Here is a 27,246-nt window from a genome sequence, read left to right as displayed (position 1 = left end):
GTTTGTAAGGCCTCCTCAGACAGCCATTTTGCTTTTTTGCATTTCTTTTTCTTGGGGATGGTCTTGCTGCCTGTCTCCTGTACAATGTCATGTTGTCATTGTCAACGTCAGTTGCTCTATATCTTATTCTAATCTACTGGTGTCATAATAGTATCAATTCAAGTGACATATGAACACCTTATCTTCTTTACATTTCTTTATCCTCCCCTATTTATAATACAATTATCTTAAACACTTCCTCTGCATATATTTATAACCACATCATAGTGCGTTACAATTTTTGCTTCCACTGTCAAAACATAATTTAGGAAACTCAAAAGGACAAATAAAATCCGTCTACCCTTATTTTTACTCTTTTCATTGTTTTTTCTTCCTTCTTAATGGTCAAGAATTCCTTTTTAAATCATTCCTTTCTGCTTAGAGAGTTTCGTTAGTCATTCTCTTAGGGTAGATATGCTGGAGACAAATTCTCCCAGTTACCCTGCTTTTATGCAGAGAATGTCTTGATGTTCCCTTCACCCCTGCAGGGTGTGTTTGATGGGCGTGGGTGTTTGTGGGCGGTCTCTTTCTCTGACCACCTGGAGAGCAGTGTGCCCCTTCATTCTGTCAGTAGTTAGTGATGAGAAAGCCTGTGAATTGTCTCCCTCCATGAGTAAGGTGCCGTTTATCTCTTGCCACTTTGAAGATTTTTCATGTGTGCTTAGTTTTTCTTGGTTTGACAATGAAATATCTTGTGGATTTCTTTGGGTCCGTTCTGCTGGGTTTGCACTCGGCTTCTTGAATCTGTAGGTTTATGTCTTCTGCCGAGTGAGGGGGTTTTCAGCCAGTGTCTCTCTGCACACTGTCAGCGTCCCCTGCTCTCTCCTGTGCCCGCTGCCCTGATGTGTGAGTGTTTCTGCCGAATGAGGGGGTTTTCAGCCAGTGTCTCTCTGCGCACTGTCAGCATCCCCTGCCCTCTCCTGTGCCCGCTGCCCTGATGTGTGAGTGTTTCTGCCGAGTGAGGGGGTTCTCAGCCAGTGTCTCTCTGCGCACTGTCAGCGTCCCCTGCCCTCTCCTGTGCCCGCTGCCCTGATGTGTGAGTGTTTCTGCCGAGTGAGGGGGTTTTCAGCCAGTGTCTCTCTGCACACTGTCAGCGTCCCCTGCTCTCTCCTGTGCCCGCTGCCCTGATGTGTGAGTGTCAGGCGTCTGTCACTGTCACTCGGGTCCTTGAAGCTCTGCTCCGATTCTTCTGGTTTGAGTTTTTAAAGTCTGTTTCTCCCTCTGTTTATATTGAGTAATTTCTCTTCTTCTGTTTTACTGCCTATTGATTCTTTCCTTTGTTGTCTTTATTGTTGTGCCTTTCCATTGAGATCTTAATTTTGATTACTGTATTTTTCAGTTCTAAATTTTCCATTTGAGTCTTCATTGTATCTTTTATTTATTTGATGATACTGTTTCTTTGTTGAGACTTTCTATTTTTTTCATGTGTTTCAAATGTGTATACAATTACCCTTTGAAATAGTTTTACAACGGCTGCTTTAAAATCTTTGTCAGATGCGTCTATCATCTCTGTCATCTTAGTGTTGGTGATCTCTGGGGATTCTCCAGAGAAAGGAAACGAACAAGACATATGTGTGTATGTGTGTGTGTGTGAGACAGAGAGAAAGAAAGATCTCTATAATTAGCAACTGGCCCATGTGATTATGAAGGCTGTCAGGTCCAAATGTGCAGTAAGTGTAGGCTGGCAGGCTCATGGCCCAGGAGAGCCTGTGCTGCAGTTCCAGTCTGAAAGCAGCTGGAGACCCAGTAGTGCCAATGGTGCAGATAAAGTCTGCATTCTCTTCTGGAGAATCTTCTCTTCAAAGAGGGTCAGTTTTTTGTTCGATTCTGTCCTTCAGTTGATTGGACGAGGCCCACCACATTATGGAGAACAATCTGCTGTATCAATTTAAATGTTAATTTCATCCAAAAACACACTTGGAGAACCATCCAGAATGTTTGACTAAACATCTGGGCACCCCACGGCCCAGTCAATTTGACACGTAAAATTAATCATCACAACATCTAATATTTTGTTTGCTTTTTATTCTTTATTTATTTCACAGCATCTATTCTTTTTTTTTTTTTTTTTAATTCAGTTTATGCTCTTCCTGGTTCTTGTTTTGGCAAATGAGTGTCAACTGAAAGATGAACACTTTTGGCATCCTGTTCCAAGACCCTGGACCTTATTTAAACCCTCTGTTTTAGCCGACCTCCTCTGCCTTCTGCCAGGAGAAGCAGGGGCTGCTGCCTTGCTATTGCGAGGTGGGCATAGAAGGCTAGTTCTCCCCTGGCCTCCACGGACGCATTCTGCTTGGCGGAGTGCCAATTCTGGCTCTCACGGTGCCTCTAGGATGCTTCCCTGGTTGGGAGGGTCAGGTGTGCCCCGTTTGTGCTCACCACGTGGTCCCTGCACGTTGTGTGGGTGGGCTGTGTGTGGCCTCATTGCTGGGTGACGGTGAACGTCTGACTTTCCCCTAGGGCCCCTCTGGCAGCAGCACCTCAGTAGGGAGCGGGTAATGTGTCTCATTACTGCCGCCTGGGGTGGAAGTCCGGGCTCTTCGTGTGGTCTCCACTGATACCGCAGAGGGAGGGTAGGGTGGGGGCCTTGGGAAGATGTCCACCTCCCTGCTTGTCTTTGTCTGACATGTCCATGGTTCAGGGGTGTGGGGAGGTTGGTTACCTGTTACAGTCTGGGGAGGGTGTTGTCTAGGCTCCTCCTTGGTCTTTGCTGACCAGGGTGGAGGTGGCATCATGTTTTTTCTGCCCTGTTTGGCTGGAGTAGTGCAGTCATCGTCTGTCTTACTAGGTGGCCCCCTTCCTGGCCCTTTGGTGAGAGAGAGAGGGCATTGGCTTTTGGTGCTGTATTTTTTGTCTGTTTCTTGGCATTTCCAGGTTGTAGGTTTTAAGAGCCCCAGGTCTGGGATATATGAGGGGAAAACTAAACAAAAACACAGGGAACTCATCATGTGTCCAGAGGTCCCAGCGGATCTGCTTTCTTTTCTCCACTTTTTAGAGTCTTCCGTGAAATGTATATTTGCTCTAGATGTAATGTTCAGGTTACTAATTGTACTCGGTGGGAGAAATAGGAGCGAGGACGTCTGCTCCGTCTTCCCAGAAGTGCAAGTCCTTGCTTGTTTCCTAAGAGGAGAATAGAGCGCTCCGGCCTCCGCTGGTGGGAACGGCCCATCAGGGGGCATCATTGCGGGGCCAAACCCCTGACAAGTGGGTGGGAGGAGCCGAGGCGGCGGCACATCTCTCCTTCTTCCCAGAAGGAAGCTGGTTCTGAGGATGCCCTTCAGGGAGGCTGGCGGCTTTGGCGGTCATTGTAGCCCATAGGTTGGAGCTCTGTTTGGAGCTGGCAGAGGTTGGTCAGGGAATAGGGGCAGCAAGCAAAGTCAGATGTCTGAGTGTCTATTTTGGTCAAGGCCTGGGGTTCTCGGCGGCCAGCCTGGAATCAATGTCCAGGAATCAGAAGCCGCAGGCAGCCGGCAGGCAGGGGGACTCAGGACTTGCAGGGGTAGAGTCTGCAGTTCTGCCCGGGCCAGCGGGCACTGGAGGGCAGGAGTCCCAGCAGCAGCCCCTGGACGTCAGTCCAGCCTCAGGGCAGGGCCAGGACATCCTTCTGCCTCTGTCCTGCTCAGGCCTGGCCCTTGGCTCATGAGCCGCCCCTGAACGGAGGAGCAGAGGGGACAGGTGGTTGCCTGCCCACAATGCCCACCCCTCTTGGTTCACTTCTAGCAGCAGACTCGTGTGGAGAAAGAGGTCTACCCCAGTCAGGGGCCTACAGGGGCCCCTGGAAACAAAACAACAGTGGAAAAGAATTGGATGGAGAGGGCCTTATCCCTTTGTGGGCTGTGCTCTAAAAGTCAGAAGGCTTGGGGAAAGGCCCCCCTGCATTGGGTTATTTAGACCCGGCCCGAGTGCGGGGTTCTGTCAGCTTAGCTCCTCCCTGGGGGCAACAACGGTGAGTTGCCTGCTTGTTGATGGGGTGTGGCCCAGGCTCCCTGCACGGTGCTGTGGGAGTGGCAGGAGACAGATCAGACTTGGACCTTGGGGTCCATGGGCTTCACGAAGGAGGACTGTCTCTGAAGCTGCCTGGTGTGTCCAGCAGCCTGGGAAGTGGAGGGGAGGTGTCCAGGTGGGGCACCTGGGTGGTGAAGCCCTTGGCTTCTCGGCGCTGCTGGGCAGGCCAGGAGTGCGAAGCTCCTTGGTCCTTCGGGGGCCCCAGTCCTAGAGGAGGCAAGGGCAGGCAGGCATGGTCTGGATTTCCTGTCCGGCCCCGCCTGTGCCTGACTCTGCTGGTGTGTGAGACCAGGGAGCTTTCCTGCCCACCGTCCTGCTCATCCGCTCTTGCTTCCAGACCAACGATGCGGCCGGCAACACCTGGAACTGGCTCTACTTCCTGCCCCTGATTATCATCGGCTCCTTCTTCATGCTCAACCTGGTGCTGGGCGTGCTCTCAGGGTAAGGGGCCTTGCGGCTGCGCGTGCCTCTATGTTTGCAGGCCAGGGCTGGGTGATGGGACTGGACGTGGCCTGTGTGATATGGGGGAGGCAGGGCCCGGCCTGGCCCTGGGGTGGCTGCTCCTAGAGCCCTGAGCTCTAGCCAGCCTGTCCTTGGGCTGCCATCTGACCTCTCCCTGGGCAGTCCCCTGGCCTCCTTACCTCTCACTCTTGGCCTTCACCCCGGCCTCTGAGTCGGGAGGGGCTGCTGTTGCCTGTTACCTGCATTCGTGGTGGGGTTTCTGCAGGAGCAGCCCTGGGGGCCAGAGAGCCCTCTGCTGCGACACTGGAGAAGGAATGGCGCAGCCCTGGGTCTGCACCCCAGCCCCGACCCCTGGCTTACCCTCCTCTCTGGGCGCCTGTCCCTGCTGACCTCAAGGAGAGGACAAGAGAGGGCGCAGGGCAAGGGTCCCTCCTGGAGAAAGGGACCCTGACCCTCCCTGGGAGAGAGGTGCAGCAACCTGTGGCCCACAGCGCCCTCCTGGCCTACATGAGGCTGAGGCTGAAGAAGTGCCGTTGGCTTTAGGAAACCACCGGGGCTAGTATCTGGGGCTTCCACCCTTCTCTGGGGCTGAGGAGGCAGTGTGGGGGACAGAGTTAGAGGGCGTCTGGCCTGGCCTGCCACCCTGCCCCCACCTGGGCATCAGATCCCTGTAAAGCTGGAGGGGAATGTCACCATCCCCCTCAGACTGGCCTGAGGAAGCCCGGGGGGAGCCTGGGGGACCCGTGGGCAGCTGTCCTGTCATCTGAGAAGGTGCCGCCGCTGAGAGGGCAGCATCTGGGCCCCTCGCTCTGCTTGGCTCTGATGTGTGCTCCCGCCTCGCTCCCTCCTGTGAGGCTCTGTCAGGAGCATGCCTTTCTGAGCATCTCTACCCAGAGCAGCGCCGGTGATGGTGGGAGCTCCCCGTCAGGTGGAAGCTGCAGTCTGAGCTGGGATGGGGAAGCCAAGGGAGGCCTGGGCTCAGAGGAGCATCTGGGGAAGGGGCAGCTCAACTGAGACGCAGGGGGCCCAGCTTGGCAAGGAGGGAGGAAGGTCTTGCAGGCGGAGAGCTGCTGGGGTGGCGGTGCAGAGAGGGTGGGGCCTGCGATGCAGGGAGCCGAGAGCTGGAGCCGCCAGGCTTGTGAGGAGGTGGGGAGGCTGGCAGGACACAAGTGGGCCCTGCTCAGGATTGCTCTGGAGGACGGGAGGAGGAACGGGGCTGCCAGTGGAGCCTGAGGGAGGCCCATGGACTCTGTGTTTCTCAGCCCTTCCCCCACCTGCGGGTGCTGGTTTTCCTAATCAGTCTCAGCAGGGCCCAGGGTTCTCCTCCAGCCCTAGAAAGGCTGGAGACCGCACGGCCGCTTAGGCTGGTGATCACCACACGTGTGACTCTGCCACGGCTGCATGAGGGCTGCTGGACGGGCCAGCTTGGAGGTGGTTCAGCTTTCGCTCCTGTCCACGCCTCGGGCTCTCACCCTCCCAGTGCCCAGAGAAGCAGAATGGATCGTTCCTCTCACAGTCCTCCCTCCCGGAGGGGCAGAAGCCTGGGGAGGGGAGGCTCACAGCCAGCTGCCCCCAAGCAGTGGGTGCCTGGCGGCTGGGTCAGTCACTGCAGGTAGTTCCTGCTGGTGACTCTCAGGCCACCCGGGCAGTGTGGTCTCATCCTGCCCTCAGGCCTCTGCACTCAGGTGTGGCCAAGGGGGCTGGCCTGGTGGGGAGACCGTGAGGGGCCCTCCATCTCTTTAGTCAGGGCTTGGGCGGGGTGAGACGTCCAGGAGGGAGCCATCACCTCTCATGGCCAGGGCTGAGGTGGCTCAGGCCCTGCTAGACGGTGGTCTCAGGCTCGGGGTCCATCCTGGTCAGAGCCAAGCGCTCTCCCTTGCCAGGGCCGTGAGAGGAGTCTGGCCTGCCGGGCCTGCCCCTCTGTCGAGCCCAGAAGCTGCTGCTCCTCAGGGAGAACGGGCATGCTCTTTCGCCCTGGGAGCCTGCCTGCCTGCCTGCACTTGGGGCGCCTGAGCTCAGGTGTGTGCACGTGTGGTGTGTGTGTGGTGTGTGCGCGCAGGGCTTCCTTCTGGACCTCTGAGCCTAGAAGCTCAGCTGAAGTGGAGCAGCTGCTGAGGGCCCCGGGTGGCAGAGGGGCCTCGAGACGCTAGAGTGTCTCCCTGTCTCTGGCCGCCCTGAGCTGATCTGGTTCCTCCGTGCCCCTCCTTCTAGCATGGCCGAGGGTCTGAACCAGCCGAAGAGAAAAGGTGAAAGACCTCTGGAGGGTTCTTGTCCATAAGGTCCCTGTGCGTCTCTGTCCAGGGGACGGGGCCCCGCCCTCAGAGGGCGTGCGTCCAGACCTGCCCTCGGCTGGGGGGCGGTGGAGCCCCTCTCTGGGTGCTGGGGTGCTGTCCCTGTGTACCGCAGGGGCCTGAGGGGGGAGCGTTTGCCTGGGCCTTGTCAGTGCTCAGGTGGGCAGAGGCCAGGGTGGTGGGAGCCATCGGGCGGGGTGGCCCGTGGCCCGCTGCCCTGTCCCGGCCTCTTCCTGGTTCCTGGTGCCTCTGGCTGTATAGGTGGGGCCTGTAGGTGAGCTTATACCCACCTGATCTGCCTCCTGCCCTGGCTTTGCCCATCACAGAGAGTTTGCCAAAGAGCGTGAGCGGGTGGAGAACCGCCGGGCCTTTCTGAAGCTCCGCCGGCAGCAGCAGATCGAGCGGGAGCTCAACGGGTACCTGGAGTGGATCTTCAAGGCCGGTGAGGACAGGGTGTGCGGTGCTCCTGGCCTGGGCTCTGCTGGCTCCCTGCCCCCCCACCAGGGCCCTCCAGGAATGAGCTCCCCTGGGGTGGGGGCTGCTCGCAGGAGGGCCACGTGAGGAGGAGCGAGCCAGGCCCTCTTGACGGCGCTCTGTCTGTGGGACACACCAAGGGCTCTGACTCAGTGGGACGAGCTCAGCCGTGGCCACAGTGGCTTCTGGAAGTGGGAAGGCCAAGCAGGCAGGGCCTCGCCTCCGTTCTGCTGTGTTTCTGGGGGACGAGCCCTAGTCAGGGGTGGGCATGGTAGGCTCCGGCCTGAGGCTGTGTCTTGCTCGCAGAGGAGGTCATGCTGGCTGAGGAGGACAAGAACGCGGAGGAGAAGTCCCCTCTGGATGGTAGGTGGCTGCTGTCAGCATTCCTTGCCTGGTCACAGGGCTTTGGGGGCCAGCGGGCAGTGGCACGTGTGCGCGCTTGCATGTGATGCACGATGCCTTCTGCTCTGCTGGGAGCCTGCCTGTTGGAGGCAGGCTCTGCATGGGTCAGCAGCACTTGGTGGTCAGCCGGATGCTCCTGAGGAGCTGTGGGCCACGAGCAGAGTGGGTGTAGCCGGCAGTGGGCTCAGCCCGGGGTCTCAGGAGCCTGTGCTCACAGCACAGGCTGAGAGCCGTGTTGTCCAGCATGGTGGCGGGCTCGTGACTGTGTGAGTTTGCAGGTGCCCCTGTTACAGTGAAACAGGAGTGAAAATCCAGTCCCTTAGTCTTCCTCAGCTCGTTTCAAATCATCCTAGAAAGTTCTGTGGCACCGCACTGCTTCTAGAAGGCTGCAGGTTTAAACCAAGCCGTGTCTGTCCCCAGGGCTCAGGATGGTGCTGACCCCAGCTTGCCGTAGGAGACCCCTAATGCAACGTGGGGCCCCAGAGCAGGGACAGGGGCGAGCACAGCCCCAGTGGCAGGAAGGAAGGCTGCCATCTTCGTGCGGGACAGGACCAGACAGGGTGCCACGCCTGCCATGGTCTCGTGGGGCCCACTCCTGGGGCCTGAGCAGGTCTCGCTGGTTCCTCTGCAGCCTTGAGCTCATCTCTCTTGTCTCACCTGGCCTTGGAGTGCAGGCTGCTGGGGCAGCCGGCTACAGCCCTGGCCTTGCCCTACTTGGAAGCTTCCTGGTCTCCATGGTAGCCAGGCTTTCCCCACAGACATCATCACGGAGAGAAGGACAAGCAGGACCTCAAAAATCCCTTGTCCCTTTTGCTCTGAGGACCAAGAGGGGCCATGGGGGCCAGGCATCGTCCTTCAAGCCAGCAGCCTTGGCTTCAGGAGAGGGAATCTGGAGAGGCTGCTGGTTCCTGGAGATTAGGGAGTGGGCGACTGAGAGACGGCCCAGCCCTGAGGCCGGTCGGCCAGCCGGGCTGCACTCATGCCGCCTGCCCACCCTTTGTTTAAAGCAGTGCTGAAGAGAGCAGCCACCAAGAAGAGCCGAAACGACCTGATCCACGCGGAGGAGGGAGAGGACCGCTTTGCAGACCTCTGTGCTGTGGGTGAGTCTGTGGGACGACGTGCGGAGTGCGCACCCGCTCCCTCCCTGCTGCCCCGGCTTCCTTCCTCCCCCACCTCCCCCACCCCCAGCTCAGCCAGCCCCAGGGTGGTGTGTCTGCCGGACAGGAGGAGGCACAGCGCCCGCCCGGTGAGCGGATGTCTTCCTGGGGCCAGGCCTTGAGGCGGGCTGCGTGCGCAGCTCCTGCAGTTCTTTGCTCACACCTCTCGCTGCTCCAGTTCAGTGCACTGCCGGTCCCCGGCTCCTCTTGGCTCTGCTGTCCCGCGCGGACTGGAGACCTCTGGCCCATCCCGAGGCCGGGACCGCTGTGTCTCTGCTGTAGGGACTGCAAGTTTCTTAGGTCTCTCTTGTAAGCTCTGTGTATCTCCCGTACTCCTTGGGTCTCTGCTGGGTCTGCTGCCTCTGAGGCCTTGACTTCATCCCGTGCTTCTCAGAGAGTGAAAGCGAAACCTGGTTCTTTGATCTTTCTAGTTCCCTTCCTCTTAGCCTGGTACCCGAAGCCTGGCACCCGAAGTGCCTGGGCCTTTCCCGCTGGGTGCCCTGAGGTTGTGCGTTCTGTGGCAAAGGAGGACTCGGCCCTGGGCCCCCACCTTTGGCAGCATGGGGAGGGGTGCACTTGGCAGTGACCGCGTTGCATCACAGGCCCCAAGTCAGGTCCAGGCTGCACCTCCTTGCTCTCCAGTGGTCCCGAGTGGACTTGAGCTGAACGAGCTGCTTCCCGTTATATTGTTACATTTGTAAGACTGAGCTCTCTAATAAGTCATTTGTTTATTTGTGTATCTATTTATACTTCCCATTCTCTGTCCTCAGTAAACCCATGTCAATGGTTTGGAGTTTCTCCTTCCTGTTTCTAGATGCTCATCTCAGATAACACTCATACCCGCCCCCCCTCCACACACAGATACACATGACACACATGCACACATACGTATTGTAGACTTTTGAAGTCTTTTCATATTACAGAAATAGTTTCATACAAAATTTTCTCATCAGTGCCTCTTGGAACACCCCCCACCCTGATCAACTGGTCTAATTAGAGCTTGCTCCTGTATGGTGTCCATGGTGTGGTGTCCACTGTCCGGTAGTCAGCTGCTTAAACATCTGTCCTTCCTCAGCAGAGCTTTTGCCCCCATGGGCTGGGTCCCAGGAGCAGGGCAGCTGCAGTGAGGGTGCGCCAGCACCTCCCAGGGCGGCCGGCACGCTGCTATCCACAGGGTCTGTGACCACACATTCACCCCGGCGCAGAAACACCTCTGTTCTCCTTCTGCCTGGAGGTTGCAGCTCCTCTTGACTTTCCCCAGTTTGAGGGGAATTTGATGATTATAAAGTGATATTTTGTGGCACTTTTAATTCTCATTTCACTCACTACTAGTGATTTTGAACCTCTTTTTAAATGTTTGTTTCCCGTTTGAATGTGGGTGTTGGTGACCTTGAAGGTGCCCTGTATGTTTCTCTGCTGGGCTGTTTGGGTTTGTTAATAGGAGACCAATGTATATTGTGGATCTGAATCTTAATTTTTTTCAAATTTATCATGAGTGTTAATATTTAAATGGTCCCTCTATTCTTATTTTACCTAAAGATTTTTTTAAAAAAGTTTCTGTTGTAACTTTGTAAAATGAATTAGGGAGGTAAAAAAATCTTTCCCTGTAGCTTGGAATAGTATAAATAACACCTAAATTACCTGTTCTTTAAAGGTAAGATAAAAATGTGAACCCATCTAGTTAAGAAATGAAAAGAATGTGTTAGTCACTCAGTCATGTCCGACTCTTTGTGACCCCATGGACTGTAGCCCACCAGGCTCCTCTGTCCATGGAATTCTCCAGGCAAGAATACTAGAGTGGATAAACATTCCCTCCTCAAGGGGATCTTCCCAACCCAGGGATTGAACCTCGGTCTTCCACATTGCAGGCAGATTCTTTACTGTCTGAGCCACCAGGGAAAAGAGTATGAACCAGTGTTATATTTTGTTAGGAAATATTCCATTTTGTTGCCTTTCAAGCTTGTTTCTATAGAACTGCCTGTAGAGTTCTCTTGTATTCTTCTCATCTCTCCTTCATTCAGTTCTTTGCTGGTCCATTCACTCAACAGATACTGAGTGCCCAGATGTGTTGGGAAGTGCCCGAGGCATTGGGCTACAGCATTGAGGAAGATGCAGCGGCCTTCATCTTTGGAATTTCCATTCCAGTGCTAGGTGTGAAAAGGAAAAAAGTAGAGAAGGAGGGGGCTTGAAGGGTCTGGGGGTGTAGGGATTTTAAACAGAGTGGCTACAACAGGCCCTGGGAAGGTCGTCTTTGAGTAAAAAGATGAAGAATTGAGCAGGTGAACTTACCAGGGCACAGAGCATCCCCGAGACAGGAGAGTCCAAGGAGACCAGTGCGGCTGGAGCAGAGTGGAGGGCTAGGGCAGCAGGAGAGGAAATGAGTGCCGGGGGGCTGGAGCCAGCAAGGACTCTGCCAGCCATGGTGGCTTGCAGAGGAGGGTGGCATCTGGGTGCAGGGGGGCGCTGAAGACAGCCCGCTACACAGAGAGGGCAGGGCAGGACCAGGTCAGGGGCTGCTGTGAGGACCCCAGCGCTGGGGGCGGGGGTACTGAGTAGCTGGATTCTAGATCTGTTTTGAGGACAAGCCCATAGGATTTCTGACCAGTCGGACGTGGAGGTGAGACAAAGAGGGACATCAAGGACAGCTCTGCAGGGAGTGTCCACAGAGGAGCCCTGCCCGAGAGGATGGGGCCCGAAACCCGTGCATTTTGGGGGACAATGACTAGAATTTGGTTCAGATGTGCTGAGTCTGAGATGCATGTTGGAGATGCATTGGGGTGTCAGGTTGGCACTTTATGTGTTAGGGGCTGGCATTCAGGCTGCAGAAGGTATTTAAAGCTCTGAGACTGAGTAGATTGTGTAGAGTTGGGTTTTGCTTTTTTCTGGTTGTCAGTATATTTATCTTTGATTTCTAATTTCTTAATTAGGATCATGTAAGGTTAGTATGTATTAATGATCATTTAAAATAAACAGATTCTAGATTACCTTATATTTTTTGTTTTCATTTTTGTTATTTTTAGTCATTTTTAGGTTTATCTTTCTACATTATTTTGATTTATTTTATTATTATTTTTGTAACTTCTTAAAATGTATAACTTGCTCTTTTTTCTTTCTTCTTTAACAGCGAAAGCAGTTAAGGCTGCATATTTTCCTCTGCACAGAACTTTGCTATGATGATGTCCCCTCTGTACTGGTTTCCAGAGAATTTCCTCTTGAGGCAAAGGTTATCTGGGAATGTGCTTCTGAGTTATAAGTAGCAATATTTTGACCATCTTTTTATTATGTCTAATTTTATCAGACAATGATTGGGAAATGTGGCCAGTAAATCGCTACATTTAGAAGTTTTCAGATTCTGACCCCATGACTGACTGTAAGAAGCTTCAGTGACAGAAGCATGCTCTGTGATCACACTGCTATTGAGAGTTACCAGGTTATATGTGTGTCTCTCACAGCCGAGTCTGTTGATTGTGTTTTCCAGTTCTTTAGGTCTTTGAGTTTTATCGTCTAGATCTGTTCAGTTCTGAAAGAGGTGTTTGGAACATTCCCACTTCATTTTTTGTTAATAAGTTTCTTTTGTATTTTTTTCTTAAAATTGTGTATGTGTGTATGATTGGAACACATCGTGAGACCCTTCCTCTTACATTTCAGGTGTGCGGTGGGTCACTGCTGACCGCAGGCGCTGCACTGGGCGGCGGGTCTGCAGAGCCTGTCCACCCTCCTTCACTGGGACTCTGTTCCTGAGCACACTTCCCCGGCCCCCCCCAGCAGCCCCTGGTCACCGCTGTCCTGTCTCTGGTTTAGTGGATTTCAGTACTTTAGATCCCTCATCTGCACGCAGTCATTCATGAAGTATTTGTCTTTCTGAATGTAGCTCATCTCACTCGGCATGACATCCTCAAGGCCCATCCGTGTGGGTACATACTGCAGAATGTCCTTCTTTATTAGGCTGAGCAGTACTCTGTGGGATGTACAGAACACATTTGCTCTACCCATTCAACCGTCAGTGGACACTGGCTTGTTTCCATGCCTTATCTGTGGTGAATTGTGCTGCGGTCAACATGGGAGAGCTCAGAGCTCTTCAAGATTCTGGTCTCAGTTATTTTGGAGACCTCTCTCTCTCTCTCTAGATGCAGACATAGATACATAGACATGCTGTGCTCACTCAGGTGTGTCCGAGTGGTTGTTACCCTGTGGACTGTAGCCCACAAGGCTCGTCTGTCCATGGGATTCTCTAGGCAAGAATATTGGAGTGGGTTGCCTGCCCTTCTCCAGGGGATCTTCCCAACCTAGAGATTGAATCCGCATCTCTTATGTCCCCTGCGTTGGCAGGTGGATCCTTTACCACTACTGCCACCTGTGGAGCCCAAGAAAGAGACAGAGAGATAGAGAGAGAGAGAGTCCCCCCAGCAGCAGGATTGCTGGGCCATCAGGCAGTTTTATTTTTCACCTTTGAGGGGCCACAGTACTGTTCCCCATTTACGTTCCCATCAACAGAGCACAAAGGTCCAATTTCTGCATGTTCTCAATAAAAGTGTCTTTTGTCTTTTTGGAAGTAGCCACCCTGACAAGTGTGAGGTGATAAATCTTATGGTTGTGATTTGCATTTTCTCGATGCTTCCTTCTGTATTTCTCATGGCTTTTGTTTATATATTTGGCCGCTATATGCTTCTATAACTGTTACATCTTCTTTGTGAATCGTGTGTTTCATCATCACACAATACCTTCTTTATCCGTTTACTTCCTCCATTGGACGATTCCTTGTCTGATAGCAAATGTCTTACTTTTCATTACTACCATTATTTTGGGGTTTTAGTTCGCATTGCTTGGTATCTTTGCTTTTCCTTTCATTTTCAACTCTTTATCGTGTTAAGTATTTTAAACGTTCTTCTTACAAACAACATTTAGCTGGGTTTTACTTTTTTTTTTAACCAAGTCTTAGGGTCTCTGTTCCTAACGGGGGAGTCCAGCCTGTCCCTGCTTAGTGTAAGGGTCGGCATCCGTGACTTCTTCCTCCTCCTTTGATATTTGGTGTTGATGTTTGATACTGTGGTCTCTGTCTTTCCTGCTTTGCTCTTTGACCAGGTTGCTGTTCATGCTCTCCCCTCTGCTAATTTCTGATTCTTCCTGCTTCTGTTGCACAAATGATGACCTGCCATCCCTGCTCCAAGAATTAGAAACATTTTCTTTACTATTTTCGTGTTTTTATACCCTCTTTACCACCAAGATGCAGTATTTCCGTAACTGAATCGCTGTATTTCCCATTTCTCTGCCGCACCCTCAACCCAGTAAGTGTTTGCAGTATTTCCCTCCTTGTTCCCCACTCCTGGGGGGAGATGTCTTGTTTAGTTCTCGGTGTCACTAGTCCCTGTGGTCACCCCGGGCAGGCGTAGGCCTGCCTTGGCCCTTCCATTGACCGGCCACGTGGGTGCTCTCTCCTCTGCAGTCACTGTGTCCCACAAGGGCTTTGCTCCTTCTTGGCTCCGCTGTCTCTCAGGGTTCCGCTTGGACGGCGTGTGAGTGACTGGCTTCTGCACATGCTCAGGCGTTCTTTGTTGTTCTCCTGACAAGAGAGCTGTTGTTGCTGTGGTTGTTCTGTCTTGTTCTGCGGGGGTCACTGTCCTGTTCCTAGTGTCCTGGTTGCAGATACGGCCCCGCCTGGAATGCCCTCTGCCTGGGGTCTGAAGCCCAGGGGGCCTCTCGGCCTGCAGCTCAAGTATTCCTACTCGAGGAATGTTTTTTTCCATTTGTTCAGTTATTTAACCTCCTTTCCTTTTTCTTTTTGCTCCTGGAATTCCTGTTACTTTGTGTCACTTCTTCCTTGGCCCCTTTGTGCCTCTCAGCCTTTTCCTCTGATTTCTCCCCGCTTATACTTCCTGTAAGTGTTTATCTGAGACACTGCTTTGCTGCCTCTTCAGGCTCCTAGTTTGGGTTTTTAAGAGTGAACTTCTTTCCTTTCAACTGCGGAATGATTTGGGAGGAGTTTTATTTTCTCTCTTGGTTTTGTTCTGGTTGTTTTGGCTCTGTGCCATATCCGGGACCCTGTAGACTTTGCGCCAAGTCCCCAGCAGAGACCAAGGGTCTCCTTGCACTTGGGGCCTCAGGCTCTGCAGGCGGTCTGCTTCCCTCGGGTATGGATAGAGGGCCCGGCACCTCCTGGGTGCCCCCAGCTCCATGCTCGCTGCTGGTTGAGGCCTGATGGGCCAGCCTGCATGGTTTCCCTTAACCCCCAGAACCCCATGAGACCCCATATCTGTTTCCAGTGAGGACTCTTCAGCTGTGAGGATGTACTAGCCATGTGCCCGTTGGGTGGACAGGGTTCATATCCACATGCCTGGTGTCCAGTCCACATCACTTCTGCCTCCCATACCGAGGAATGCAGCTGCTAAGCAGGAAGGGGCCTTGCACTTCCTGCCTGTCACCTGTGATCTGTGCCCTGTGCCCTGATAGGATGGCGGGGACAGAGGCAGGTCATGGTTACCCTGTGTCTGTGCCCCACTCAGGGCAGTTGTTGAAGGGTTGACGCTAAGCAGGGCTGACGTAGACATTATGCTGACTAATGAGACCCTGCCTGGGCACGGTGTGAAGACCCCACAGGTGCACAGGCACCCATGTCATTCCAACTGGGGCTTAATTCTGTTGTCATTCACAGTTCATTCATTCTTGACTGCCCCCTAGCTTGAAGATGTGTATTTTTTGTGAAATAAGCCTTTTTATCATGAAGAACATGTGCTGATTAAGTGGAACCTGGAAAGTGCACAAAGCCTAGAAGTCCTGACGTTGCACGTTTCCACCCAAAGCAGGGATTCTGACTGTGACACATTTTCACTTCTACTGCAAACCCCTCCTTTCACCAAAGAGCTGCTGTGAGCACACAGGCGCTGCTCGTGGGAAATGCCGCCTGTCCTCAGGGACCCAGCCCAGGACACCCTGAGTCCCCAGGGTCTGGGGGTGTGAGAGGACAGCAGCCCTGAGGCCCTCTTTGGCTCGGGCCAGCTGGCCTCACGGGGCTTGCCCAGCAGGGAGTCTCCCTGGAGAATGTGTTCTTGTCTCACTGGCCACACGTGTGCACAAAGTGCCTTTCATGAGTCACATGTTCTCTTGACCTTCCCTCCCAGAGTGGGCCTGTGTGTGATCGCTGGTGTGCACCTGCGTGAATCTGTGTGTGTCTTTGGGGGTGTGGTCAGCATCGGGGTGTGCTGTGCAGCATGTGTGTATGACTGTTTCTCAATGACAGTGTCTGGGGATTTTGCATGTGTGGGCTCCCTGATGGGTCTGTGGGCTCTGCCTGTGTGCAGGCCTCTCCTTGTCTGTATTGGTTCCCTGTCTTCCCTCTTCGCCCCATGGCTGTCTTGGAGGAGGGAGTGGGTGTGTCTGGCTGTGGCCTTGGCATTTTGCAACCCTTGGCAAGGCTGGCCAAGAGGTTTTGTTGAATGACCAGTCACCAGCACTCGGCATTGGCTGGTGTCAGGTCATGGACTGGGAGCTGTGTCCTGGCTTAGCCGGAGGCTGTGATGGAACAGTGTCTTCCGCAGGTGTGGATGGGGTGTGGGTGTGGCATCTAGAGTGCTGGGAATTCCCCTCGAGGGCCCTGCTGCACACCCCGCCCGGGGCTGACTGACAGGCGCTCCTCAGGACCTGTCTTGTGTCTGGTGTGCAGCATCTCTGTGTGATGTGGCATCTCGGCCCATCTTCGTTTGGTGAATCCAAGAAGACAGCAGCCTGAAAATGCTCTTGTGCGGGCAAGTCCGCACACGCACACACCCCTGTGCAAACACGCCCGCCATCGTGTATCGCAGGCCAGGTGTTCAGGCCCACCTATGTTTGAGGGCTCGGGGGCACTCAGAGCCTCCAGGCCCTCACGAAGTCCACTTGCGCAATTGTCACGTGGCACAAGGGGTTGGGGGTGCAGAGGGAGGCCCTGCGCCCCGGAGCTCAGTCTGATCTGGGGCTCGGGTACAGAACAGACTGACAAGCCCACGCAGTGCAGTTGGTGCAAGGGTGTGATTGTTGGGGCACTGAGGCCTGTTACTGGAGCCTAGAGAAGGGTGGCCTTGGAGCTGAGAAGGAGCCGGTGGGAAGGCACTCCCCTTGGGGGGCAGTGCGGGGGCCGTGGGCATGGGAGCGGGAGAGGGCGGTTGGGACTGGCGGGTGAGTCGGAGCAGAGGAGCAGCTTCCTGGGCAGACTTTCTGGGCTCTGTGGGCCACAGTCTGCAGCCAGGCCAGACACAAATGAAGAAGCTTGGCTGTGTTCCAGGACAACTCCTAGAAAAGCAGGCGGTCAGTGGCTTTTGGCCCCGGAGCTACGGAGGGAGGAAGGGCCAGAAGCAGCAGGACTCCCCAGGTCGCGTGAGGAGTCAGAGTGGCCTGAGAGCGTGCGGGCTGCCCTCATGTAAGGTGGCTGGGGCGCTGGGGACCAGAGGCCTGTTTCAACGCAGGCCTCCTGACCAGAGCCCAGCAGCTGTGGAGACCACCCAGGCTCTTGGTTCCCTCATTTGTGAAGCAAGGGTGTGGCCAGGACCCGCCCCAGGGGGCGCAGGGGCCTTTAGAACAATGTTGGTGGTGGATCTGACACAGCTGGCGCCTGTGATGGAAGCTGGTGCCTTGAGCCAGGCCGGGCCAGGGCACGTGTCCTTGTGGGGTGGAGGGCACGTGTCCCGGAGGGCGCGTCTGCAGGGCTCACACTGGCGCAGGGAGAGGGTGTCCTGGGGCCCGCTGGCCCCCCACACCCTCAGCGAGCCCCTGTTCCTGCAGGGTCCCCCTTCGCCCGAGCCAGCCTCAAGAGTGGGAAGACGGAGAGCTCGTCGTACTTCCGCCGGAAGGAGAAGATGTTTCGGTTCTTCATCCGGCGCCTGGTGAAGGCGCAGAGCTTCTACTGGGCGGTGCTGTGCGTGGTGGCCCTGAACACCCTGTGCGTGGCCATGGTGCACTACAACCAGCCCCAGCGGCTCACCACGGCGCTGTGTACGTAGCTGGGCCCGGCCCTCCCCTGGCCCCCCTCTCCTGACCACTTCCTGTCCACAGCCTGTTGTGTTGGGGTGCCCTGGGTAGGACCCCTGTGCTGACCAAAGTGCCCTGGGGTCTCTGCCGGAGGCCTGACTGTGCCCAGGCCTGGGCCCAGGTTCCAGGAAGCCGGCTGATCTGGTTCGACCCCATCCGTCTGTGTAGTGGGAAGCGAGTGAGGGGTCTGGGCACCTGGGATGATGTCTCCTGCCGGAGGGATCCGTCTGCCCTGGGTTCCTGAGGGGAAAGAGTCTTGGCTCCCGGGGGTCTCCCAGGGCTCTTCTAGTCGTTTCTGCTTTTCGTCTTGGTTGGCCGGGTCTGGAGGTATCCGTGACCAGGGGTCCCTTGCACACGTGTCCACGAGCCTCAGGACACGGCAGGGGCTCTGGGTCGTGACCCGTCCAGCCCTGGTTACGGCTCCAAGGAGGCAGAGAGCTGAGACCCCTTCCCAGGGACCAGGTTCCTTCACACCCAAGGGCCCTGCAGGGCATGTGCAACGAAAGGTCTTGCCTGTTTGTTTTGCTCACGAGAGCTTCAAAGACACTGTGTGAATGGTTTCTGTCCTGTGGTCAGGGCTCCCTCCTGCCCCTTCCCCGGGGTCAGCCGCCTTCAGCCTGCGCGTGTTAGTGGCTGATCTGAAAACAGCCTGCTCTAGGCTTCCACACATGCCTCCCTCTCTTCCTTTCCGTCTCCCTCTCCCTGCATGCGTGCAGCCACCTAGATGCCCAAGAAAGCCTTTCTCCAGAGAACCCTCCTGGCTCCTAGTTCTGGCCCCCAATGGGCCAGCCACACGGAGCCTACGCAGCTCTGACCAGGAGCCTGGGCTGCTGCTGCTGGGTTCTTTTGGGCTCTGGATGGACGGCTCCCAAGGTCACTTGAAAATGTGAGTGGGAAGGGCTGTGTTGGGGCTGGCTCCAGGCTGTTTCCCAGACTTCGACTGCAATCCATTGCTGGCATGATGGGAAAGGGCAGAGAGAGGAGAAGCAGGAGGGGCCCTGGCTGGCTCCCGGGTGGGGAGGGTGGGCTAAGGAACCAAAGTGTGTGCACTGAGCCGGGCGCCCTGCCCCGATTCACGTGTCCTGGGCCCGTGGTTTGGTGTGGGACATGGCTTGGGACTGAATTCAGTGTCTCCTTGAGTCCTCGGGCTGCGGTATCCCACCCTTGGGGGATGGGCTAGGGGCTGGGGAGACAGGGCTTCCTCCTTACGCGGCCAATGGTGTGGCTGCTCCCTGGGGCTTCCTAGCTAGGCCTTTTCTTCCTAGAAGAGGCCGGTGGTACTGAGTCTGTCTTGTGGTCGCTCCTTTTTCCTGGAGATTCGCTCAATGAGTGGGCTGGAGGGGCCTACACGGCCTGGTCGCATGTCTGATGTTAGGAGCACGAGGCTGGAAGTGCCTAGGTACTGGCCGGGCCGCAGGCGTCCTTGGCTGCCCCCTCACTGCCTTATCTTCTCTGTGGTTTCCTGGAAACTTCTGTGTTCATCAGCATCCCCCAGGGAAAATGTTTGGAGGGAGGGGTGGCCTCTGCTGGGTCTGGAGGCATCTGCTCAGTGCCTGGGGCTCTGCCCTTCACAGCTGGGCTGGAGCTGAGGCGGGCTGACTCAGCACAGGAGGGAAGCCCTTGCGGGAGGTAGAGGCAGAAGTGGGGACTCCCTTCAGGACCAGCTTCCTCAGAGCTCACCATGGGGCCCTGGCCTGAGGCTGGCCATGCACCTCGCTCTCTGCCCGTCAAATGCACCACCCCCAAGGCACTAAGGACCCCGAGACGTGCTCAGATGGTGAAGGGGGCATGGGAGTGGAGGCTGTCATGCCGTGAACCCCTGGGCCTGACAGGATGGACCTGAGCACCCTGTCCTCTGTCCCTCTGTCCCCACAGCTTGCTGTCTCCCTGTTATAACGCAGACACTGGGATGTAGCTGCTCTGCTCCCCTAGCCTGTGATCTCCTGGAGGGAGGGGGCCGCTGTCTCTGGGGCCAGCTCAGGGCAGCGCAAGGGTCTGCAAGCTGAATGAGTACTTTAGGAAGGGACGTGTGGACGCCCTTTCTTGGGCTCTGAAGGGGGTGCTGAGCACATGAAGTTTAGGGTCTCTTCCTTGGGAGAGGGAAGGAGTGGGCATGTTGTGGAGGCTCTGTTCCAGGTGCCCCCTTTCTTGGAAAGCTTCCCTTTCAGCACTTCCTGGCTTGTTCCTATAAAGGGTTCCCGCTTTGATCTCCTGGGAGCAAGACGGGCCACTGGGCAGCTTCAGCTTCAAGGTCTGGGTGGGGCGGCTGGGGGCCCCGTCTCTGTGGTCTCTCCTCCCAAGACCTGAGCCCCCCTCGTGGGGTCCTGGCGTGCAGGGGCTGAGGGGCTCATGTTCCGAGCTAGACTCGGGGCACAGCCTTACGTGGCTGCTCCAGGAGGGCTACTGTGCCATCACCTTACTCATCCTGGGCACGGCTCGGGTGCCCTGCAAGCATTTGGACTGGCTTCAGAGGCCAGGCAGGTGCTGATTGTCCATGTACCTGGGTCGCCTACCCGAGACCTTCTTGAGCCATATGAACCATCACACGTCTGTGAGGCAAGCTGCCCAGTGGGCAGTGGAACTGGTGTCGCCGCTCATCTGGGGTCTCAGCTGCTGCAGAGCTGCCTGGTGCGGCACATGGAGGAGAACGGTTTCAGGGTACACACGGAGGGCAGGAAGTGTGTGACCCTCTCTTCCACCATCTGTTTGAGCAGAAGCTGCTTGAGGGCCAGTCTCCCAACCAGTCTGGATGCCAGAGACCCTGGGGCCACTGGGCAGTGACTGCCTGGTGACTGGACCCCCTGTGTCTCTGGCCCTCTGTGGGGGCTCTGCCCTTCATGCTCCACTGCTTCCCTGGCCCCATGCTCTGGGGCCAGAGGCCACAGTGCCTTTGGCTCACTGTCTGAAATGATACATGGATTCCAGCTTTGAGAGGAGGATCAAAAACAGCGGCCTTGTTCTGATGCCTAGAATTCCTGGTTTGGCCAGCCAGTCAGGGGCTAAGCTCGGCTGTGTCTCCTGAAGTCTGTGGTCTCGTACAGCTTCTGGACTGTTCTTCTTGTTCTGACCCTGCCTTCTGCTCAGGCTGGGCTGGGGTAGTGTCTCTTTGCCCTGAATTCCCAGGATGGCCCCCAGGGCCAGTGTGGCCTCCCTTCAGTCCTGCAGCAGTGTCGGCACTGCCAGTGGCAGGATCCCTGGGCTGAAGCAGGCCCTGCTCACCACTGCTGCCTGCCAGGCCCAGCCTGCGGGAAGCTGAAGGCAGCACACCCACAGGGGTCTCTCTGTGGCTCCCCAGGGCCCCTAGCAAGTGTGGGCACCTCCTGGAGACTTGTACTGTGGGGATCGGGGGGTATTAGGTGGTAAGGATGCTTGCCTTTAGTGGGGTGAGCCTGAGAACAGAGTTAAAACCAAACATGGTGCTGTGAGTCCAAGGGGGTCAGGGAGATCCCTGCAGAGAAACTGGGGTTCTGGCCCAGGGTCCTGGCAGAGGGACCCCAGTTGCAGTCGGTGTGTGGATCAGGGAATGAGACTGAAGGGGGAAGGGAGGGTCCAAGGCCGTCCAGCGTCTCCGGGGGGTTGGGCGCCCCCTGCCTGACCACCTAAGTCCTCACTCCTGAACCTGGTCCTGGGAGCTTGCCTCCGTACCCCAGGGCACTGCGCACTCGCCTTGCAGGCTGGAAGGAGCACCTCTCTGCGTCACGTCCTCTCTGCTCGCTGCTTTGTCCTGGGCTGAGGCTGGAACTCAGAGCCGCAGACCAGGCCTGGAAGCTGCCCTCTGGATCGGCCCAGAGGTCTGGTGCCCTCCGGTCTGGACTGAGCCAGGCGGGAGGAGGCCGCGAGCTAATCCCCCTCTTCTCCGGCTTCTCCTAGACTTTGCAGAGTTTGTTTTCCTGGGTCTCTTCCTCACAGAGATGTCCCTGAAGATGTATGGCCTGGGGCCCAGGAGCTACTTCCGGTCCTCCTTCAACTGCTTTGATTTTGGGGTGAGTAAGCCGCCTCGTCAGGGATGCCTACTGTGGGTCCAGGTGGGCCCACCGTGTCCTGGCCTGAGAACCCCCTCCCACGATGCCATACCCAGTGTGAGCTGCGGTCTGGAGCAGAGTCCATGGGTTGGGGGACTGATCCCCCTGGGTCAGAAAGGCAGCCTGCAGACATGGGAGGCCCATCCTGGTCAGGTCCTTACCGGTGCGGGTGTTGGCCACGGGGCAGCCTCGTTTCCGTCCTGACCTGTCTGTAGTCTCAAGATCAGCTCAAGCCTCTGTGGCCTCCTCCGTGCATGGTAGATGATCTTAAATGTGCTGCTGCTATCCCGTGGAGGCTCAAGGAGGCTGTGGTCCTGACCTCATCCTGCAGGTCTGGCCTGGGCAGGCCTGGACACGTGTACCAGATTTTCCTGGGGAAGCCAGAGGGGAGCAGTGGGCCCAGATCCCTTCACCAGTCTGCAGTGAGGGAGGCCTGGAAGGCAGGTGCTTCTGAGGCTCACCGTGGACGAGCACAGGTCCTGGGCAGCACGAAAGCCCCTTCCCTGTGCCCCGAAGTTGTGCAGGATGCTGCCCTGTGCTGACCCCAGAGCCCGAGGATGGGCACTGTTGAACCCAGCTGCACACAGCTGGGTTCTGAGCTGGTGGAGGGCCCGAGTGAGAAGCGGCCATGCCACAGCCCAAGGAGGCCTTGCACTTCTGCAGACTACTCACTAGCCAGGCAGGGAGGCTGGACCTTGGTCCAAGGGAAGCTTCGACCTGAAGTGGAGTTTACCTTTTCCTCTCCACGATGCAGCGCAGCCGACAGACGTAGTCTGTGACTTTGTCAGGTCCTCACGGTGACTCACTTCACACCTGAGTGACGGGGGACATTGTGTGATGGGCCCAGGGCTGCCCAGCTCGTATGCAGGACAGTCCGCACTGGAGCCCAGGGTGCTGGTCGTACACCTGCCACACTGCCTGCGCTTTGGCGGGGAAGGCAATGACTGCCTCAGTGCTCTCTGGGACACGTGGACACGTGTGACTTTTGTGGACGGTTGGGAGCAAGCCAACGCTTCTGCTCCTTTGCCTTCTTGGTCACAAAGGAAAAGAGAAAGCTTGGCTTATGTGGGCAGAAGGGACCCAGTCGGGGAGCAGACTTCAGAGTGATGGTCATCTGGGAACCAGCTAGGTCCCAGGACAGGGAATAATTGCATATAAGCTAACAATTACTCCAGAACTTATTGGCTTTAAACAACTATCTATTGTCTCACAATTCCTAAGAGTCAGGTGTCCAGGTGTGGCTTGACAGAGTACCTGTGGCCTGGGGTCCCTCACGAGGTCACAGTCCAGCTGAAGCCAGGGGTGCAGCCAGCCTGAGGCTTGATTAGGACTGGAGGATTACGTTCAGGCCCATTAGAGACTGTTGAAAAGACTGGCTTGTGCTCGGTGACTGGCCTTGCCTCCCAGTTCCACGGCCTCTCCATGGGCTGCTTGAGTGTCCTCACCATGCCGTAACTCATGACGTGAGTACCAGACAGAGGCTGCAGAAAGCAGTCCCAGGGGAAAGAGCTGTCAGCTTTGCTATTGTATCTGTCAGGAGGGAGTCAGCGGGCCAGCCCACCTTTCAAGGGGGAGAATGTTACCAGGATCCAGGGGTCTGTGGGGGCCATCCTTGGGGCTGCCTGCCACGGTCTGCTGATCCAGCTTCTTCTCGTGTAAGATACACTCACGTGCACTCCCCGCTCTCTGACTCACCCTACTGCAGCATCAGCTCAAAGACAGAATCTCATCATCCAAATGGGACCCAGGTCTGGTTGAGGCTCCACAGTTTCTCTAGATCTTAGAGCCATGAAACGAGGGAGACAAGCTATCCAGCCCCACACCCAGCATATGGTGGAGGGTGGGCAGGGGTAGCTGTTCTACACCTTCTTGTTCAAAATGGGGCCACTGGGCATATGGGAGGGCTGGTTGGAGTCCAGCAAACGTTGGGGAAATCCCTGATTAGTTCTCAGGTCTAGGAACCCCCTGGGGCCTCTTTCCTACTTCCTGGTCTGGGAGCCTTCTGAGTCTCCTTTCTTAGTTCTAGGTCTGGGAGTCCCCTGGTCTTCTTTCCTTAAAAGTGGTAAACATTCTAGCTGAGGTTTTCTTGACCCACTTCATATTTAGTGGAATTTGGGGAATCCAAAAGCTTCACTCTGTTCTCTGCATTTTGACCCAAGCTAGTGGTGTTTGTGCACATATAATCGTTTAGAGCGTAATGTGGTGTGTCTTCCTGTGTTTCCCTCTGTTGGATGGAAGCCGTACCCACAACTCTCTTAGAGATCAGCCTCCTTGGCCTGAGCTGCTGCTGAGATGGCTAAGGTCAACACCCTTCCACGTCCTGGAGAGGAAAGGACTTGTGGGGCCCATTTGGAGGCTTACTTTACATCTCTTTGAAAGGCTAGAAAGCCGTGGAATGTGCTCTGAGACCCACCTTTCATCTTTTGGGATCTTGCGTACCTTGGCTTCATTTTTAGACCATGTCATCTCTCTCTTTTTAAAAAGTTTATTTATTTTTAATTGAAGGATAATTGCTTTACAATGTTGTGCTTGTTTCTTCCACACATCAACACGAATCAGCCGTAAGTATACATATGTCCCCTTCCTCTTGCACCTCCCATCCTGTCCCACCGCCCTGCTTGTCATAGAGCCCCAGTTTGAGTTCTCTGAGTCACATAGCAAATTCCCATGGCTATCTCTTTCGCATGCGGTCACGTATATGTTTCCATGCCGCTCTCTCCGTTCATGACGTTCTCTCCTCCCCGCTCTCCTGCCCCCTGTCCATGTTGGTGTTCACTCAGTCGTGTCCGACTCTTTGTGACCCCGTGGACTACAGCACACCAGGCTTCCCTGTCCTTCACTATCTCCCGGAGTTTTCTCAAACTCATGTCCATTGAGTTGATGATAACATCCAACCATCTCATCCTCTGTTCCCGCCTTCTGCCCTTGATCTTTCCAGAATCAGGATCTTTTCCAGTGATTCAGCTCTTCACATCAGGTGGCCAAAGTATTGAAGCTTCAGCTTCAGCATCAGTCCTTCCAATGAATATTCATTGGAATATTCATTTCCTTTAGGATTGACTGGTTTGATCTCCTTGCTGTCCAAGGGGCTCTCAAGAGTATTCTCCAGCACCACAGTTGAAAAGCATCAATTATTCAGAGCTCAGCCTTCTTTATGGTTGAACTCTCACATCCATACATGACTACTGGAAAAACCATAGCTTTGGGTTTGTTGGCAAGTGATGCATCTACTTTTTAATATGCTGTTTAGGTTTGTCATAGCTTTTCTTCCAGGGAACAAGCATCTTTTAATTTAATGGCTGCAGTCACCATCTGCAGGACTTCCCTGATCGCTCAGTTAGTAAAGAATCCATCTGCAATGCAGGAGTCCCTGGTTTGATTTCTGGGTTGGGGAGATCTGCTGGAGAAGGGGTAGGCTACTCGTTCCAGCTTTCTTGGGCTTCCCTTGTGACTCAGCTGGTAAAGAATCTGCCTGCAATGCGGGAAACCTGGGTTTGAGCCCTGGGTTTGGAAGATCCCCTGAAGAAGGGAAAGGTTACCCACTCCATATTCTGGCTTAGAGAATTCCATGGACTGTATAGTCCATGGGGTTGCAAAGAGTCGGGCACAACTGAGTGACTTTGACTTCCACCATCTGCAGTGATTTTGGAGCCCAAGAAAAAAAGTCTGTCACTGTTTGCATTTTTTTCCGCATCTATTTGCCATGAAGTGATGGGACTGGATGCCATGATCTTTGCTTTTTTAATGTTGAGTTTTAAGACAGTTTTTTTCGCTCCCCTCTTTCACTTTCATCAAGAGGCTCTTTAGTTCCTCTTCACTTTCTGTCATTTGTGCTCATTTCACATGCTAACAAGATAATGCTCAAGATCCTTCAAGCTAGGCTTCAACAGTATGTGAACCAAGAACTTCTAAATGTACAAGCTGAATTTAGAACGGGCGGAGGAACCAGAGAGCAAATTGGCAACATCCACTGGGTCAGAAAAATATCTGCCTCATTGACTATCAGTTCAGTTTAGTTCAGTTTCTCCGTTGTGTCTGCCTCTTTGCAACCCCACGGACTGCAGCACGCCAGGCTTCCCTGTCCTTCACCAATTCCTGGAGCTTACTCAAACTCATGTCCATAGAGTTGGTGATGCCATCCAACCATCTCATCCTCTGTCATCCCCTTCTCCTCCTGCCATCAATCTTTCCCAGCATCAGGGTCTTTTCCAATGAGTCAGTTCTTCACATCAAGTGGCCAAAGTATTGGAGCTTCAGTTTCAGCTGGCTAGCTTCAGTTGGCCAAAGTTTCAGCTTCAGCATCAGTCCTTCCAGTGAATATTCAGGGCTGATTTCCTTTAGGATGGACTGGTTGGATCTCCTTGCAGAACCAAGGAGCTCTCAAGAGTCTTCTCCAACACCACAGTTCAAAAGCATCAATTCATCGGCGCTCAGCTTTCTTTATGGTCCAACTCTCACACCCACACTCTCACATGACTACTGGAAAAACCATAGCTTTGACTAGACAGACCTTTGTTGGCAAAGTAATGGTTCTGCTTTATAATATGCTGTCTAGGTTGGTCATTGACTATGGTAAAGCCTTTGACTGTGTGGATCACAACAAACTGTGGAAAATTCTTAAAGAGATGGGAATGTCAGATCACTTTACCTGCCTCCTGAGAATTCTGTATGCAGATCAAGAAGCAACAGTTAGAATCAGACATGGAAAAATGGACTGTTTCAAAATTGGGAAAGGAATACATCAAGGCTGTATATTGTTACTCTGCTTATTTAACTTATATTCAGAGGGGTGGTGGTGGTGGTTTAGTCACGAAGTCTTGTCCGACTCTTGCAACTCCATGGACTGTAGCCCACCAGGCTCCTCTGTCCATGGGATTTCCCAGGCAAGAATACTGGAGTGGGTTGCCATTTCCTTCTCCATATGTGTAGAGTACATCGTGCAAAATGCTGGGCTGGTTGAATCACAAGCTGGAATGAAGATTACCGGGAGAAAGATCAATAACCTCAGATATACAGATGACACAGTGTCCTTCAGTCTGTTCTCTCTGTCTCCATCTCCACTGCTGCCCTGCAGATATGTTCATCAGTACCATCTTTCTAGATTCTATATATGCATGTGTCAATGTATGACGTTTTTCTTTCTCTCTCTGACTTACTTCATTCCGTATAATAGGCTCTCGATTCATCCACCTCATTAGCACTGACTGAAATGGCATGCCATCTCTAAACATGGCCTCATTTGCTCTGGAGAAGTTGAGCATTTTCCAGACTAGCCACTTGTGGCCTCTCTTTACTTAACAGCACTTCCCTCAGGTTCCCCCTCCTCTTGGCTGGATGGACCAGGAGCAGCGGAGACACCGGGCAGCAGCAGGCACGCACTGCATGGATGTATCCCGG

General features: G+C 54.6%; 1 protein-coding gene across 3 annotated transcripts in view; it reads left to right on the top strand.

The window, feature by feature from the left end:
• Positions 1–27,246, top strand: part of CACNA1B (calcium voltage-gated channel subunit alpha1 B) — a 216,255-nt gene that overhangs the window by 72,428 nt on the left and 116,581 nt on the right. For all 3 annotated transcript variants that reach the window (XM_081593188.1, XM_081593189.1, XM_081593190.1), the window contains exons 7-12: positions 4,382–4,485; positions 7,124–7,239; positions 7,578–7,634; positions 8,684–8,773; positions 17,582–17,791; positions 21,698–21,810. In XM_081593188.1, coding sequence (XP_081449314.1) covers positions 4,382–4,485; positions 7,124–7,239; positions 7,578–7,634; positions 8,684–8,773; positions 17,582–17,791; positions 21,698–21,810 — 690 coding nt within the window. The remainder of the gene's footprint in view (positions 1–4,381; positions 4,486–7,123; positions 7,240–7,577; positions 7,635–8,683; positions 8,774–17,581; positions 17,792–21,697; positions 21,811–27,246) is intronic.

This window comes from Giraffa tippelskirchi, chromosome 4, assembly GCF_054371585.1.
Source record: "Giraffa tippelskirchi isolate mGirTip1 chromosome 4, T2T-mGirTip1v1.2.pri, whole genome shotgun sequence".
NCBI classification, from domain to species: Eukaryota; Metazoa; Chordata; class Mammalia; order Artiodactyla; family Giraffidae; genus Giraffa; species Giraffa tippelskirchi.
Note: the sequence above shows the minus strand (reverse complement) of the source record. Positions and strands in the feature narration are given on the sequence as shown.